The sequence below is a fragment of the Meriones unguiculatus genome, chromosome 18 (genome assembly GCF_030254825.1).
Source record: "Meriones unguiculatus strain TT.TT164.6M chromosome 18, Bangor_MerUng_6.1, whole genome shotgun sequence".
In the NCBI taxonomy this organism is placed as follows: Eukaryota; Metazoa; Chordata; class Mammalia; order Rodentia; family Muridae; genus Meriones; species Meriones unguiculatus.
Genome location: NC_083365.1, coordinates 276,540 through 291,631, shown reverse-complemented (window position 1 = coordinate 291,631; position 15,092 = coordinate 276,540). Strand labels below are relative to the sequence as shown.

Sequence of the window (15,092 nt, the reverse complement as noted above, 5' to 3'; positions counted from 1 at the left end):
GAGTATCTGACCTCTTCTCACCCCAAAAAAGGCACCAGCACGTACTTGATATACATACTCAAACATATGCACATACAAATAAAATAAATAAACCTTTTTTTAATATAAAAAAGCACTCCAGTTTATACTATGCTTATTTCAATCTTACTTTGGGCAAAGTGAACATGAGTTTATGATAAAGCTTAAGAACTGTAAAACTGACCAGGTGGTAGTGAAACATGACTTTGATCCCAGAATGTGGAAGGCAGAGGCAGGTGGATCTCTGTAAGTTCAAGGACAGTCTGAGGTACAGAGTAAGTTCCATGACAACCAAGGCTACAGAAAGAAATCCTGTCTCAAACAAATAAACAAAAAGAATTGTAAAACCTGGGTATAATTTTTATTTGCTGTGAAGTTACATAAAATTAATTCTCATCTTTCAGGCTTGCAGTTATCTAGATGATTAAATTTGAAGGTTATAAAATGGTTATATTTACTTTTACTCTGCTTAACAGTGTTTTTTCCATTCACATTTTTGGCTCACGACATTTCTGAAATATCTAGTGTGTCAATTAATGTCAGTCTCAAAGAATATAAAGACAGAATTAGGAAAGCATAGTTTATTAGAAACATCCTTGGCAGTACAAGCACAGTCTATGAAAAGTGATGTGCATATAATTTTCCCTAATGTCAGATGTTCTAATTTAAAGGAACAAAACTATTCATAAAACACAAGAAATATAGGAAACAAAATTAGTTGTATAATTATTTCTGTGGTCAAGTTTGTTCCTACTGGGAGTGGACATAGGATTAAAAAAATTAACACTGGAGATGGGATATTCAGTTTATGTAGACAAGTATTAACCAAAATAATGCTTTTGTAAATAGTTTGTTTTTTTTAAAAAACATATAGGTTCTGTTGTGGTAAGCCTATCCTCTGTGATTTAACATTTGATCCAGTTCATACTGTGTAAAATAACTATTCAGTTTTAAAGTAAATGAATACTGAAGAGAGAAAAGAGATTATTAAAAGTGAATACAGAGCACTGAACAGATGTCTCAGCAGTTAAGAGCTCTTGCTGCTCTTACAGAAGAACCATGTTTGATTCCCAGAACCCAGAGAAACTCACAACTGTCTATAACTCCAGGTCCAAAGGAGCTGATCCCTCTACTGGCTTCTGTGAACACCAAACACATAGATTAGATAGATGATAGATAGATGATAGATAGATAGATAGATAGATAGATAGATAGATAGACAGACAGATGAGAGAGAGAGTGAGTTCCCCAGCAAAGTGGCTAGTGGCACACAAAAAGCCTAGATCAGCACAACAGGTGGATGCACTGCATCATGGAAGAGAAAGGGCACATTAAACTCCTCTTGGTATTGGTAGTGGAACATAAATGAAAGCCAAGTTTAGATAATGTCCTGTTTGCTGGTAACAGCTAAGAGATAAATACTGAAGCCAACCAGCGGTGGCAAAAACCTTTAGTCCCAGCTCTTGAGGTAGGCAGATTTCTGTGAGTTTGAGGCCAGCCTGGTCTACAAAGTTCCAGGACAGCCAAGGCTACACTGAGAAACCCTGACTCTAAAACCAAAACAAAACAAAACAAAGAGATAAATATTTAAAATATCATAAATAAAATAGCAGCCTCACCTTATACGAATCAAAAAGAACAAATAAAATTCTCAACCTAATTATAGAAACATCTCCAAATGGTACAAGTTATCAAAACCTGGTGCTACTCAAGGCAACCTGCAGAAAACTCTGAACACTAACAAACTTAAAAACCCAGCTGACCGTACAATGATAGAATCAGTGAGCAATACCCAAATCTCTGACAAAGGGGGGGGGGATTATTCAACGCACAATGGAACTGTTAACTGGATCCAAGCATTGTCACGTCAAGATAGCAAGTGTATCATTCCCAAAGCTTTGGAGTTGCTAACCTGTGAACAAGCTAAACACACTAAACACAGAAAATTCAATTAAAACATCTTTTCTTAGAGGCTGGGGAGATGACTCAGGGGTTAAGAGCACATAGTGCTTTTCCAGGGCTTGGGTGCTAACAACCATCGCTCCACTTCCAGTGGCTCCAATGACCTCTTCTGGCCTTTGGACACTGCACCCAGAACATATATGAAGGTAAAACACTCATACACATACAATAAAAATAAACAAATCTATAAAATACAGTTCTCTGGTCTGGGGATGAAGCTAAGTTCTTAGCTAATATGTGTACAGTCGAGGCTCTACCCCGAAACTGAAGAAAAATGTCCAGTCTGTGAACATGCACTTTAGTGTGGCCTTCTGTCCCAGCAAGTGATCTATCACTGACTTATTTCCTCAGCTCTCCTTTACAGTCTAACAAATTTGGTGGTTGTTTTGGTTGTTTTATTTATTTGTGGCATTTGTTTATTTTTCTTTCCTTTTTGAACAGGATCTCTGTAGCCCAGAATGGGTGTTCTACCTCCTGTGTGCAGTCATGCTTGGCTTATAACATGTTTAAATACTTAAATTTTAAAACAGGGTCTATACTTGCCCTTAATCATCTTTAAGATCCTTGACTGTGCTTATTGTAGAACTGTTTTAGTGAGTATAAAAATCTACATTACATAAACTAGAAATAGCATGACCCTAGAAAGGTGACCTGTGCACTGTACAATCTGCACAGCTATTCAAAGCCACCATACTTAAACCTGGGGCTGGAGCTCAGCAATAGAGCACTTGTCTCAGATTCTAGAGGCTCTGGGCTAAGTCCCTCTGGCTATACATCAAAGAAATGCTATTGTTTTAATGACTGGTTTTAGTTAATAAGAAAATCAAAATAGCATGAGAATTTCCTACAGATTATCTTCAGTGTTTCTGAGGGACTTTTCAATTTTTCATTTAATAGGTATGACTATGTTTACATTATGTTGCTCACTGCTATAGACAAAGTCTAATACAATTCTTCCCAGAGCCACAAGGAAGTAAGTATCCTGCCTCTTTGAGGCACAGAACCTAATCTACTCAAGGATCCAACAACAGGGATTCTGCAAATCCCCCTTGATACTTTTTATTTGTTTGTTTCCTTTGAGGCTGTGTCTAAAGTAGCCAAGGATAAGCTTAAATTTCTCCTGCCTCCCCCACCAGGGTGCTGGAATCACAAGAACATATCGCCTCGTGTGATTTTAAATGTGATGCTGGAAACTGAACCCAGAGCACTGTGCATGTTAGGCAAATACTCTAATCAAGTGAGCTATATCCTCAGCCAGCTCTTAACTGACACTGAAGAGCCAGGCCAGACACCACTTCCTTGCATGGTTGTTCTTAGACAATTAAGAAAATCCCCAAATCTTCCCAGCAGCCTGTCACAAATAAGGGAAAACCTTCTAGGACCCTGCCTCAAATATCCTGACAAATTTCTCTCCTATCAATAAACACTTATAACTTAAAACTAATTTGAACAGCAGGAAAACTGAGATTCTAGGACTCGGTTTACTAGGAGGTGGCAAAAATAAAATTCCTTACCAAGCTTATATAGTAAGGGTAGAATATAGTTTTTAAAAAAATGCAAAGGTAACCCATGAGATATTTTTTCAAAATTAACTTTAATAATAAAGCCCTGGCTTGCTTTAATAACCCTATAACAAGGGCAGATTCTAGGACATGATGTCCAAAACATGACTTTGATAATGAAAGTGATGACAGCTGATATACAGTAAAACACTAACGGCTTAATTTTCCCACCCTGGTAATCTGCCAGAATTTGAAGCCACTGTCTCCTTTTTTCTAATGATGATAATACAGGCTTTTAATTTTTTCAATTTCCTTGGCTTTATTAAAGTATAACTGACAGATAAATTTACAGTGAAAGTGTCTTGATGTAGCTAAACATTATAAAATGACTAAGTCAAGGTAAACAGCCATCACTCACATACTTAACACTTTTTATTATAAGTTTCAAGTATAGATTTTCCTTATTCCTTAAAAAGGCTTTATAGTTATTTAGCTTTCTAATTCTGGGCTACAATACTTTCACAGTGATTTCTGATCTTCAATAGGGAAAGCATGCTGAATCCTGTCATGAATGCATGTAGCATACATAGATTCACCACAGGCCCTACTGAACTGTTCTTCTGTTTTAGATGTTCTCATGAAGACTGGGGTCTCACAGCACAAACCCCTCAAAGCACATGTGGATTCTGGTGTTTTCTCAACCTTTTTGGTATGAGAGTAAACAATTCCATTACAAAGGGTATTCTATTCAATTCTATTACCAACTAACTTTGTTAGGGGGTGTTTGTAGAAAAGCCTGTGATGGTACATCAATCACTGGACCATTCTGAAGAGCTGCATTATCTTTTATAGTAGTCATGTTGCATAATAGACCTCTAGAACAGACTCAGACTAACTGAAACTTTGTACCCTGTAACCAAAATCTCCTTATCCCCTCCCCAGGCAGCCTCTGACAACCACCATTCTAGCCTCTGTCTCTGTGTTCAACTTTTTGAGACTGTATGTATGAGTTAGAACATGCAGTATTTGTCTTTCTGTTCTAGGTTTGTTTCATTTAGTAAGTCTTCCAGATTAGGTCATGTTGTCAGAATGACAGGGTTCCCTTCAATAAGTATGAGTGGTCTTCCACTGAACATACACATGCATGCTTGTAAACACCCCGTTATCTTCACCTATTGCTGAATCCTGTTGGTTCTACTTTTACTTTTTTGAAAAATCTCCATACTGTTTTCCATAATGGCTGTACCAAGGCACAATTCCACCAGCAGTCTGTAGAGATTGTCATTATCTTATCTTATTGTTTTGTTTTGTTCTGTTCTGTTCTGTTTTGTTTTGTTTTGTTTTGTTTTGTTTTGTTTTAAGACATGGACTTGTATAGTACAGGCTGATCTTGAGCTCACTAAGTAGCCAAGGCTGCCCTTGAACTCCTGGTTCTCCTGCCTCTGCCTCCACCTCCCACCTCTTTTTCATGACCATCTGAACAGGTATGAGGTAAAAATATATCTCATTGCAGTTTTGATTTCTTCTCTCTGATGATTAGTGATAATGCATTTTTTTTTTCATTTAACTACTGAAAAGAACCCACTTTCTGATTCAGCACTAGTCAAACATCTATATAGGCACTTATACTTGAAAACTCCATCTTTCAGGAAAAAACAATTCTGCTCATCTTCAATAAAACACGTAGTAGACAGGTTAGTGGTAGAGCATCTGAATGAAAGAAATCTTGATCTATATATAAAACAAAAGAGTAACCCAGCCTTTGCTGGGCCAGTAACAATGGAAGCAAACAAGTAGGTGGTAGAGTGACAAAAGAGAAAGAAGCAAACTGGTGGTGAAGAGATGGAAGAGAGGTAAAGAAGTCAAGTGGTTTGTGTGCTCTGAAGAGAGGCAGAACTGTAGACCTGAAGGCATTGCTGTTCTTGCTTCTTGAAAACTGGTGAATTACACTGTCCACCAACAAAGCCAGAAACAAACAGAAATGCCAGTGGATCTACGCCTTCTTCCTTTGAGAAAGGCAACCACTTTGTAAGTTACTGTGACTCCCAGAACTGCATCCTAGCCCAGGAAGAGCAGTACCTGCAAAATGATGACCCACAATTGACTTGACATGTCCTGGGTTTATTTCTGGGTTTATTTCTCATATTTCTCATCACTGGCTAATCTCTCTGGTTGTTTGTAGTGGTGATTAAACCATGAGACTGGACAACTCTGGGTTGAATTACAGTTTTTCTGTGCTGTGTTTAACTTTAGCCAGGGATATATTTGCTTTGAAATCTTTGGGTTGAACAAACAGTTAATTTATACTACCTTTCAAAAATAGATGTCATAGCTGATGTGGCACAGGTAACACTATCATGAGCTAGTTAGTATGTGATGGAGAAATGGGAAAGAGAAGCAGAATGGTTGGTGCACTGTAAAGAGAGGCAGAACTGGAGACAAGAGAGTGATACAGAACAGCCTGATATGAGCAGCCTTCACTACCACCTAAGGCAATGGTGATGGATGACACCAAGGGCCATGCCTGGGTCTGTGGCCCTGCAGCAGCAGGGGCCATGGCAAAGTCAGTGGGCCATGTTACCACCAAAGGACATGTGGACATCCCTGGTATGGACTGCTGCCTGGGGGCAAGTTGATGCTCAAGGACTAAGCAGAACTGGCTCCACCCCTTACCTGTACAGTGACAGAGAGCTGGCCCCAAGAGCAGGAGAGCTGGTCCTGACCCTCAATGGCTATAGCACTGGGGAGAGTGGTCCCACACCTTGCCTGGACAGCTAGTGGAACTGGCCCTGGCAGCAAGGGCTAAATACATAAATACTCAAATGCTTAGTTAGAACTGTTTGTGGCTATTAATAATGGTTTTGCTTTTGCATAATCAATCTGTTTTCAAACCACAGTAGCACTTTAACAGAGTCCTAACTCCATATGTATCATTAAAAAAAAAAAAAAATGAAGCCGGGTGTTTGATCCCATGCCTTTAATACCAGGACTCAGGAGGCAGATCTGTGAGTTCAAGGCCACCTTGGTCTACACAGTGAGTTCCTAGATAGCCAGGACTATATAGTGAAAGCCTTTCTCAAAAAACAAAACAAATAGCACTGAGGCAAACATTGGGCTCCAGGGCACTTGGACGTCTCAGCGGGTAGCATGCATTTTAAAGCTCTGAATTAGTTGTGCAAGTGTATATTACATGCTTAAACTTAGCACTCACTCACTGGAAATGAACATCTGAAGTTTTAAAATCTTCTCTCTAAAACATGGTAAGTTCCAGATAGCCCAAGTTTAAAAACTTCCTTAAGTTAAAAAAAAAAGTCCAGCAGCAGATTTTCTAAACTACATCTTTTTTTCCATATTTTTTAATTTACTTAGTTATTCACTTACATCTCAAAAAAAAAAAAAATACAGAATGCTTCACCAATCTGTGTACCATACTTGAGCAGGGACCATGCTAATCTTCTCCACATTTCTCCAATTTTAGTATATGTGCTGCCGAAACAAGCACTGATTTACATATCTTAACATATAATGTCTATGATTACTCTTTTGATTGGCAAAGTTTCAAATGGTAAAAGTGGATTAGCTTCTTTCAACCTCAAATTATGAATTATTTTAAACAAAATTATTATGGCACTGGTGGCATTTATTTCCACTCTAGAGCATACCCAAATGAAAAGAACCATGGCCCTATCTGTGGAACTATCTCTCATTCATTCAGTTTATAGCCCAATTATGGAACTCAAGATTCTCCATGCTGGGATCACAAGTGTGATCCACCACTCAGTTTACTTCTTTTAGAGACATAAAATAGGTTATTCAGATTCTTCAAACTCACAAAATACACTCATAGCTGGTTCACTTTTTAAATATGCATCACTCTATACTTAACCAAGAAAACATGAAAGTGATACATTCCATAAGAAGGGGCAGACAATTATATAATTGTATATAATTATATAATGCATGTATGTAATTATATAATTATATAAAAATATATTGATACTCACTTCTTAGCAACAAGTTTAGCTATATACTTACTCAAAACCAATATACATACTCACACACACACACACACACAGTGCATACATTCATCCAGATTCGAAACCATGATATTGCACACACGCTACACTAAGGAAGTGATCTATTGCTTTTACAAACTGCACACTGATTTTGGTCGTGAATATCCCCCACCATAGGTTCATATATTTGCATACCTAGTTCCCAACTGATGAACTGTTTAGAAGGATTAGAAGATGTGGCCTTGTTAGGAGGTGAGTCACTGGGGTGGGCTTTGAGATTTTAAAAGGCTCTCTCTGCCTGTAGCCTACAGATCAGGATGTAAAGCTCTCAGCTCCTTCTCCAGCACCATGCCTGCTTACAAACTGTCACACTTCCTGCCATGATGATAATGGACTAACCCTCTGAAACTGTAGGCAAGCGCCCAGTTAAATGTTTTCTTTTATAAAAGTTGCCTTGGTCATGATGCCTCTTTAAAGCGACAGAATGGTAACTAAGATACTAGTTACACTATATGCTTTCACCAAAGCCAACCACTGAAAACTTACTCAGAATATATTGCTCAATCTACTCTATGGAAATATAGTAACATCATACAGAGCCTTCTTGGTCAGGGACTTGTAGAAAAAAAAATTTTTTTCTGGTCTTAAACTCAGAGCCAAAAATAACCCAGGCATGGTGGGTGAAACATGATTTTTAATTCCAGTCTTTTGGGATGAAGACAATATAAACAGCAGTTCAAGGTCATCCTCAGTTACACACTGAGTTCACATAGCCAGATGAAACTATGAGACCTATGTAGAAAATTGGGGAAAAACTGGAAAGATGGCCTAGTCGTTAAGAACACTGACTTCTCTTCCAGAGAAATGGGGTTCAATTCTAAGCATCCACTAACAACACACTGTAACTCCATCTCCAGGGGAGATGACATACTCTTCTGACTTCTACAGGCCAAACACATGATACAGCACAGACATACACATAAAATTAAAAAGTAAAAATAAAAAATAAAATTCTCAGGGGCAGTGAGATGGCTCAATAGGTTCTGAAGACACTTGCTACCAAGCCTGATAACTAGAGTTCAATCCTCGGGACCCACTTGACAGAGAGAGAGAATTGACTAACTCAAGTCATCCTCTGATCTTCATACACCTACATGCACTGTGGCACACAAACACACAAACAAATAAATAGATAAAACATAATTTTAAAAATATTTTTAAGCACATGGGCAAGATGGCTTTGGGGGGAATTAAGAGCACTTGCTGAAGCCTGATGGTCCGAGACCAGTGTCTGGAATTAGAAGGAGAACTAACTCCACAAAGCTGCCCCTGACCTCCAACCAAGCTCCATAGCACAAATGCACCCCAACACACATCACACACACAAAAATGCTCCATGGCATGCAGGCACCCCACATGTATCATACATGTGTAATAATAATCATCATTTCAATCATTATAATTGAAATATAAAAGGTTACTAGTAAAAGTTACTATTACAAAAAGAATTTCTAATGAATGATTTTTTTTCCTTCAATGACTGCCAAGGATAGACTTTATCAGAATCTACTAAAAGGCTTTCATATACTTCTTTCCTATTAAAATTGACAACAGGAATGCCTCTGGCTGGCCAGCTGCTCTAATTGTAAAACACTATGAAACTGTTAAAATCATTATTGGTATTAATGACAGATTCTTTTGGTTCTTACTCAAGGGAGTTAGAGGCAGGAGTATATAGCAATTCAACGGTAGCCTCAGTTATATGGCAATTTTGAAGCCAGCCTAGGCTACCAAAGACCTTGTCTCAAAGATAAAAATGAAACATCCTTCTAATGTCTATTTTTGTATAAGTGAAAATCTTGGAGAATAGGGCAATCTGACTTCCTAATTGGCAGCTGCTACAATCTCCCTTGCTCTAGTTCCTTCAGCAAAAGAGCTGTCAGTCAAGCAGACAGCCAAACCGCACTTACACCATTGACATTTGGAACACGCTGCAGCTGCCTTGGGGAAGCAACACAATGACTCCAACTGCTTGGCGGATACCCAGAAATGAAAACATGTCCATACAAAAAACAGGATGTAGCACACTGTTCCTAACAAATTCAAATGGAAATGATCAAAACATGCACCAACTGAACGGACAAATGAAATGTGATACAAATATACCCATAAAATGGAGTATTATTCAGCAATAAAGAAATGAAATACAAACACACATCCATATGGATGAACCCTGAAAACATTACCATAGGAGCAACAAAAAAAATTTCTCGTATAGTCCATTTACACTAAATGTTCAGATGTCTAAAGCAGCCAAACCCATAAAGAAAGCAAGTAGGAAGCTAGGTATGGTGGGGAACGCCTGTAATCCCAGCATTGAGGAGGTGGAGACAAAAAGATCTGGAATTCAAAGTCATCCTAGGCTATACATATAATAAGTTCAAGGACAGCCTTGAACAACAAAAGTAAAGGAAAATGAGAATGGTATGAAGGAGAGGAAGAAAATGAAAAGTGACTCTTACAGAATATTTGGTTTCTTGGGAAACAGCTCTAAATTAGACTATGGGGACTGTTGCAAATATGAATATGCCGCAAGTCATTCAGTTACACACTTTAAACAATATGTGGATCCAATGTGATATGAATTCTATCTCAGTGAAGCTACTGTTTTAAGGCAGGGTTTCATACACTCCAGAATGGTCCTGAACTTGGCTATGCAGCCAAGGGTAAGCCTGAGCTCCCTACCTTCCTGCCTCCACCATCTAAGTGCCAGGATACAGGCATGAGCCACCACACCCAACTACACGATACTTGTTAAATAGCCAAGTATTTCATTATTCAAGTTAAAAATGTTAAAGCGCCAGTGTGGTGGTGCATGTCTGAAACCCCAGCACTCAGGAGGCAGAGGCAGACGGATCACTGTGAGTTCAAGGGCACCAACCATGGTCTACAAGGCAACGCCAGGACAGCCGAGACTACAGAGACCCTGTATCAAAACAAAACAAAACAACAACAAAAAAAGAAAAACGTAAAAGCTCCAGGAACACCTGGTCTACAGAGTGAGTTCCAAGACAACCAATGCTACACAGAGAGACCCTGTCTCCAAAAACCAAGAAAGAAAGAGAGAGAGAGAGAAAGAGAGAAAGTGAGAAAGAAAGAAAGAAAGAAAGAAAGAGAGAGAGAGAGAAAGAAAGAGAGAGAGATAGAAAGAGAGAAAGTGAGAAAGAAAGAAAGAAAGAGAGAGAGAGAGAGAGAGAAAGAGAGAGAAAAAAAGAAAGAAGAAATTGAGAGCAAAACTTCAAATACAATTAGAGTGAAAGCTAAATGCTCTGACCCATCCATCAAAATAAGAAAATGACTACTATTGGTTAAATAATCTGATAAATAAGAGTAGAAATAAAGACATGGGATTTGAAAACATTGAGTTACTGTTCATAACTGTATAGAGTCAGAATGTTAGTACTTGGGACATGAGGGTAATCTGGTTGTGACATCTGTAGCCCATTGATCACCAGGGTTGACCTGGGCTTATATGCCTAGCCAAGCAGGTGTTCCCTTCCTTGTTCACTGCTGTACTGAAGAAGATGACCTCCACGAACAGCGGACTCTCTTCAGACATGGATTTAAGTGTAGCTGTTTCTCTATGTGACAGCCTTAAGAAGTTCTTGGGCTGGAGAGATGGCCCAGAGGTTAAGAGCACTGTCTGCTCTTCTAAAGGTCTTGAGTTCAATTCCCAGCAACTACATGCTGGCTCACAACCATCTATAATGAGATGAGATCTGATGCCCTGTTCTGGTGTGCAGGCACACACACAGGCAGAGTATTTAATAAATAAAAATTTAAAAAAAGAAGTTCTCCACCAAGTATGGTTGGTAAACACCTTTAATCCCAGCTAGAGAGGCAAAGGCAGGAAGGTCTCTGTGAGTTCAAGAACAGCCTGTTCTAGAGCAGCCAGAGCCACATAATGAGAGAATACATCTCACAGACCCAAATAAACAAATAATCCAAATCTCTGGGCCAGAGACAGAATGTCTCTGGTTCAGCAGGTACAGGCACTTGTTGCCAAGCCAAGCAACCTGATATCAATCCTCTGAACACACATGGCAGAAGAAGAGAACCTGTCTATAAATTGTCCTCTGACCTCCACAGTGTGCTATGGCATCAGCTTGTGTGTGTGTGTGTGTACACAAACGTGTGTTTATATATGCATACATATATATGTGTGTGTGTGTGGTATATATATACACATACATTCATGAATGTTAAATTTTTAATCCAAAACCTCTCACAATATAGCAAGGAAAAGCAACTAAAACTGATAGAGTCCTGTATTAGCTACTAGATATTATTTTATTGTTGTCAACAATGTCACTATAAAGTAAGACTTCTTAATTCATGTACTCCCACAGAACCAGAAGAAAAATGAGAAAATTTGAGGAGAATGGCTAAAGTGTTTAAATTATAATGAATGCATTACTAAAGCCAAGAAAATTAAACACCAAAATTAAATTTACACAAATACATACTACTGGTGCTGGACATATAGCTCAGTTAGTCAGATGCTCACCTACCAAGCAGCAAGCCTGTTCAATGTTCAATCACTAGCATGACATAAACTAAGCATAGTGGTGCTAGACTGTAATCCCGGCTCTCAGGAAGTGTGGGTATGATGAAGACCAGAAGTTCAGGACATTCTCAGCTAGACAACAAGTATGAGGAGAGCCTGAGATACAGGAAACTATGTCTCCCCTCCAAAAAATAAAAATAAAATGTACTAATATTTCACTAAGGATTAACATACTAAATCACAATAATCTAAAATTATGATACTCAAAGTCATTTATTACATGAAACAACAGCAACTGAAAAACCACAAGCAACTCAAGACAACATGATGGTAAGGAATCTTTCTTAACTCTGCTGATCACAAATCCTCAATCCAGCAAGCCAAGTTCCTTCCCCTTCCCCCCTTTAGTTTGTTGAGAGAGGATTTCTCTGTGTAGCCCTGGCTGTCCTAGACTCACTTTGTAGACCAGGCTGGCCTCCAACTCATAGAGATCCACCTACCTCTGCCTCCCCAAGTGCTGGGATTAGCCACTGAGCCAGGCTACCAGCCAAGTTTCTTAACATTTTCAGTCACTCTAACAACAAAGTTATTGAAAGCCAAACAGTAATAGCCACTAAAACACATTTAGGAGAATATTAGTGAATAACACTGGGCTTTTATACAGGATTATGAAATGAAAATCACTAGCCTTTCACAACACAAGAAAATAAAAATGGCGGGAGCATGACCATGGTCATGGTCATGATACAAAGAGGGGAGGAAACTATGTGAAAGAACTGAAACACAAAAAGGGCGGAGGGTGCTAAAAAATCACCTGGGAGTGATGGGGACTAGGTTTCATCTGAGTAACAAAGCATTGTGTGGCATTGAACCCAGAGACCCTGGGTTCAATCCTCAGCACTGGAAAAAAAAGAAAAAAAAGGAGGAGGAGTTAGGGGAAGGGACAAAGGCAAACTGAGAACAGTTCTTTCTAGGAAGGACACTGAGAAAACTTGTCTGGCACCAACAATGGCGTCTAGAAAGAAAGCCGTGCAAGTGAAGCTAAAAGTAAAAGTCTCCAACCTTCCATCACTCTTTACTGGGACAACTCTTCCCACGAAAATGTAAGCAAGGATTGGTCATGAGTTCTGGAGGAAGGAGCACTGATCCAATAGTGTACAGGGAGGGTAAGGTGACTTTCAACACGTGGAATGCACGGAGACCAGAAAGGAGAACAGGAAAGGACCAGGGGGAACTAGTTCTAGGACACGAGACACTGGTGGGGTGGGAGGAGTTCAAAATTGGCTTGGTGAGTAACTTTCAACAGCAAGTGCAGCAGATGGTACTCCCCAACTGAGGCAGAATAGAAGGAGCGAAGATTCAGTAGGCTGGGCACAGTTCAACTGAAGAGGTCTTGCCTGGCACACTGCAAGAGGGGGTTCCAACCCCAGCATGACAAAAAAAGAGACAAGTACAGAGAGCCTGAGCTGGGAGCTAGAAACCCATTTCCCTTCCTCTGCGACCTTCCATAAGTCATCCCCTCCTCCGGTGCCTCCACTGATACAGGGGAACAGTAACTGAACCCCAGCGGTGTGACTGCTCAATGGCTTCCATAGCTGTAGGTGTCCATCAATTCCCACAATGCCTTGCGCTCTGTGCAACAAGTGTAATGTAACTGAGCTGAGAAAGGCCGGGTACTTTCTGACAGCTCCACGGGCAGTGCAGCTGGAAGCTCTGGGAATGAGCAAGTCCAGGTGCTGGCAAGGTCCGCAGGCTACACCGGGGCCGGGGCCTCCTCATCAGCTGGGCCCTCAGGTGAGGAAAGGTGGGAGGACGCTTCCCCAGGACCGAGAAAGCCAGGACACTCTCGGAAGCGCTGTGATGGGCAGTTCCACCGCGGGCAGAGCCGGAGCCCGCTCCCAGCTGAAGAGCTGCCGACCAGAGACAGCGGAGGCCTCGCCCAAGAGGCGGACACCCGCGGCCCTCCGCACAGCCAGCCGCTGCCCTCGGCCTGCGCCAGCCAACCCGGCCCCGCCCCGGTACCTGAGCGTGGGCCCGATGCAGGCCGTGTCTGTGCTCTCGATCTCCCTCAGGATCCGCTCATGCTCCGCCGCCGTCTCCAGGCTCTCCTCCGCCATCTTCGCCCGCTCCATCATAAGGCGCTGTCTCGCGGCCCTCGACTCAAGCAGAAACCCTCCACCCTCAGCCCAGCCTGCGGACGCCGGGCCAGCACCCCGCAGCGCGACCCCGCCCTCGGTTGCCACGCCCCCTAGCGTCAACCCGGCCGCACGCGTCGCGCACAGCCCGCTGGGATTGGTAGTTCCCTATATTAAGCTGAGCAAGGATATTTGTCCATTCACGCCTTGAATCTGTGCCAATTGCTGGTGTCTTGGTAGAAATCCACGGCACTTTACCGCACGTGTAGACAGTGACACCAAATCAGGCAGTGGCATTAATTCAGCACATTTTTTTCTAAATGAGTATAGGTCATTTGATTGTACTTATGTCTGTAAACTACATGTGTGCGTGGTGCCCAAGGAAGTCAGGACAGAGGGCCAGATCACCTGGGACTGGAGTTACAGACGTTGTGGGGCGACTTGTGGGTGCAGGAAATTGAACCTCGATAGTCTCTTACAGGCTTTATCTTCTCTCCGGCCTCTAAATATAAAGCTCCGGCTGGCCTTGAACTCATGATTGTCCTGCCTGCACCTTTTTTTTTTTTTTTTTTTTACATTATAATATAATTAATTACAATATTTCTCCCTTCCCTTTCCTCCCTCCAAAGCCTCCCATGTAACCCTCTCCTTCGAATTCACGGCCTCTCTTTTCACTGCTATTGCATGCCTATACTTACATGGATAAACATGCATTCCTAAGTATGCTCAATCTGTATAATGTCCCTTGTATGGAGACTTTCAGGGCTAAATGTGTTTGCCTCCACACCTTAACCATATCCTATGAGCAAGGCCTACCAGTTTTTGTTTTCTTGTTTGTTTGTTTGTTTGTTTGTCGTTTGCTTTTATTTTTGCTTTTTTGAGACAGGGTCTC

General features: G+C 40.7%; 1 protein-coding gene and 1 non-coding gene across 10 annotated transcripts in view; both read right to left on the bottom strand.

The window, feature by feature from the left end:
• LOC132649052 (exocyst complex component 6B-like) overlaps positions 1-14,285 on the bottom strand; it is a 126,057-nt gene extending 111,772 nt beyond the window's left edge. For all 9 annotated transcript variants that reach the window (XR_009587476.1, XM_060371944.1, XM_060371948.1 and 6 more), the window contains exon 1: positions 14,088-14,285. Coding sequence is in view for 8 of the 9 variants with exons in the window: in XM_060371944.1 (XP_060227927.1) it covers positions 14,088-14,200 (113 nt within the window). In the remaining variant the exon portion in view is untranslated. The remainder of the gene's footprint in view (positions 1-14,087) is intronic.
• LOC132649116 (U6 spliceosomal RNA) lies at positions 6,878-6,984 on the bottom strand. Its single transcript, XR_009587550.1, has one exon. It is a non-coding gene; the product is annotated as a U6 spliceosomal RNA (small nuclear RNA).
• Positions 14,286-15,092: the final 807 nt, after the last annotated feature.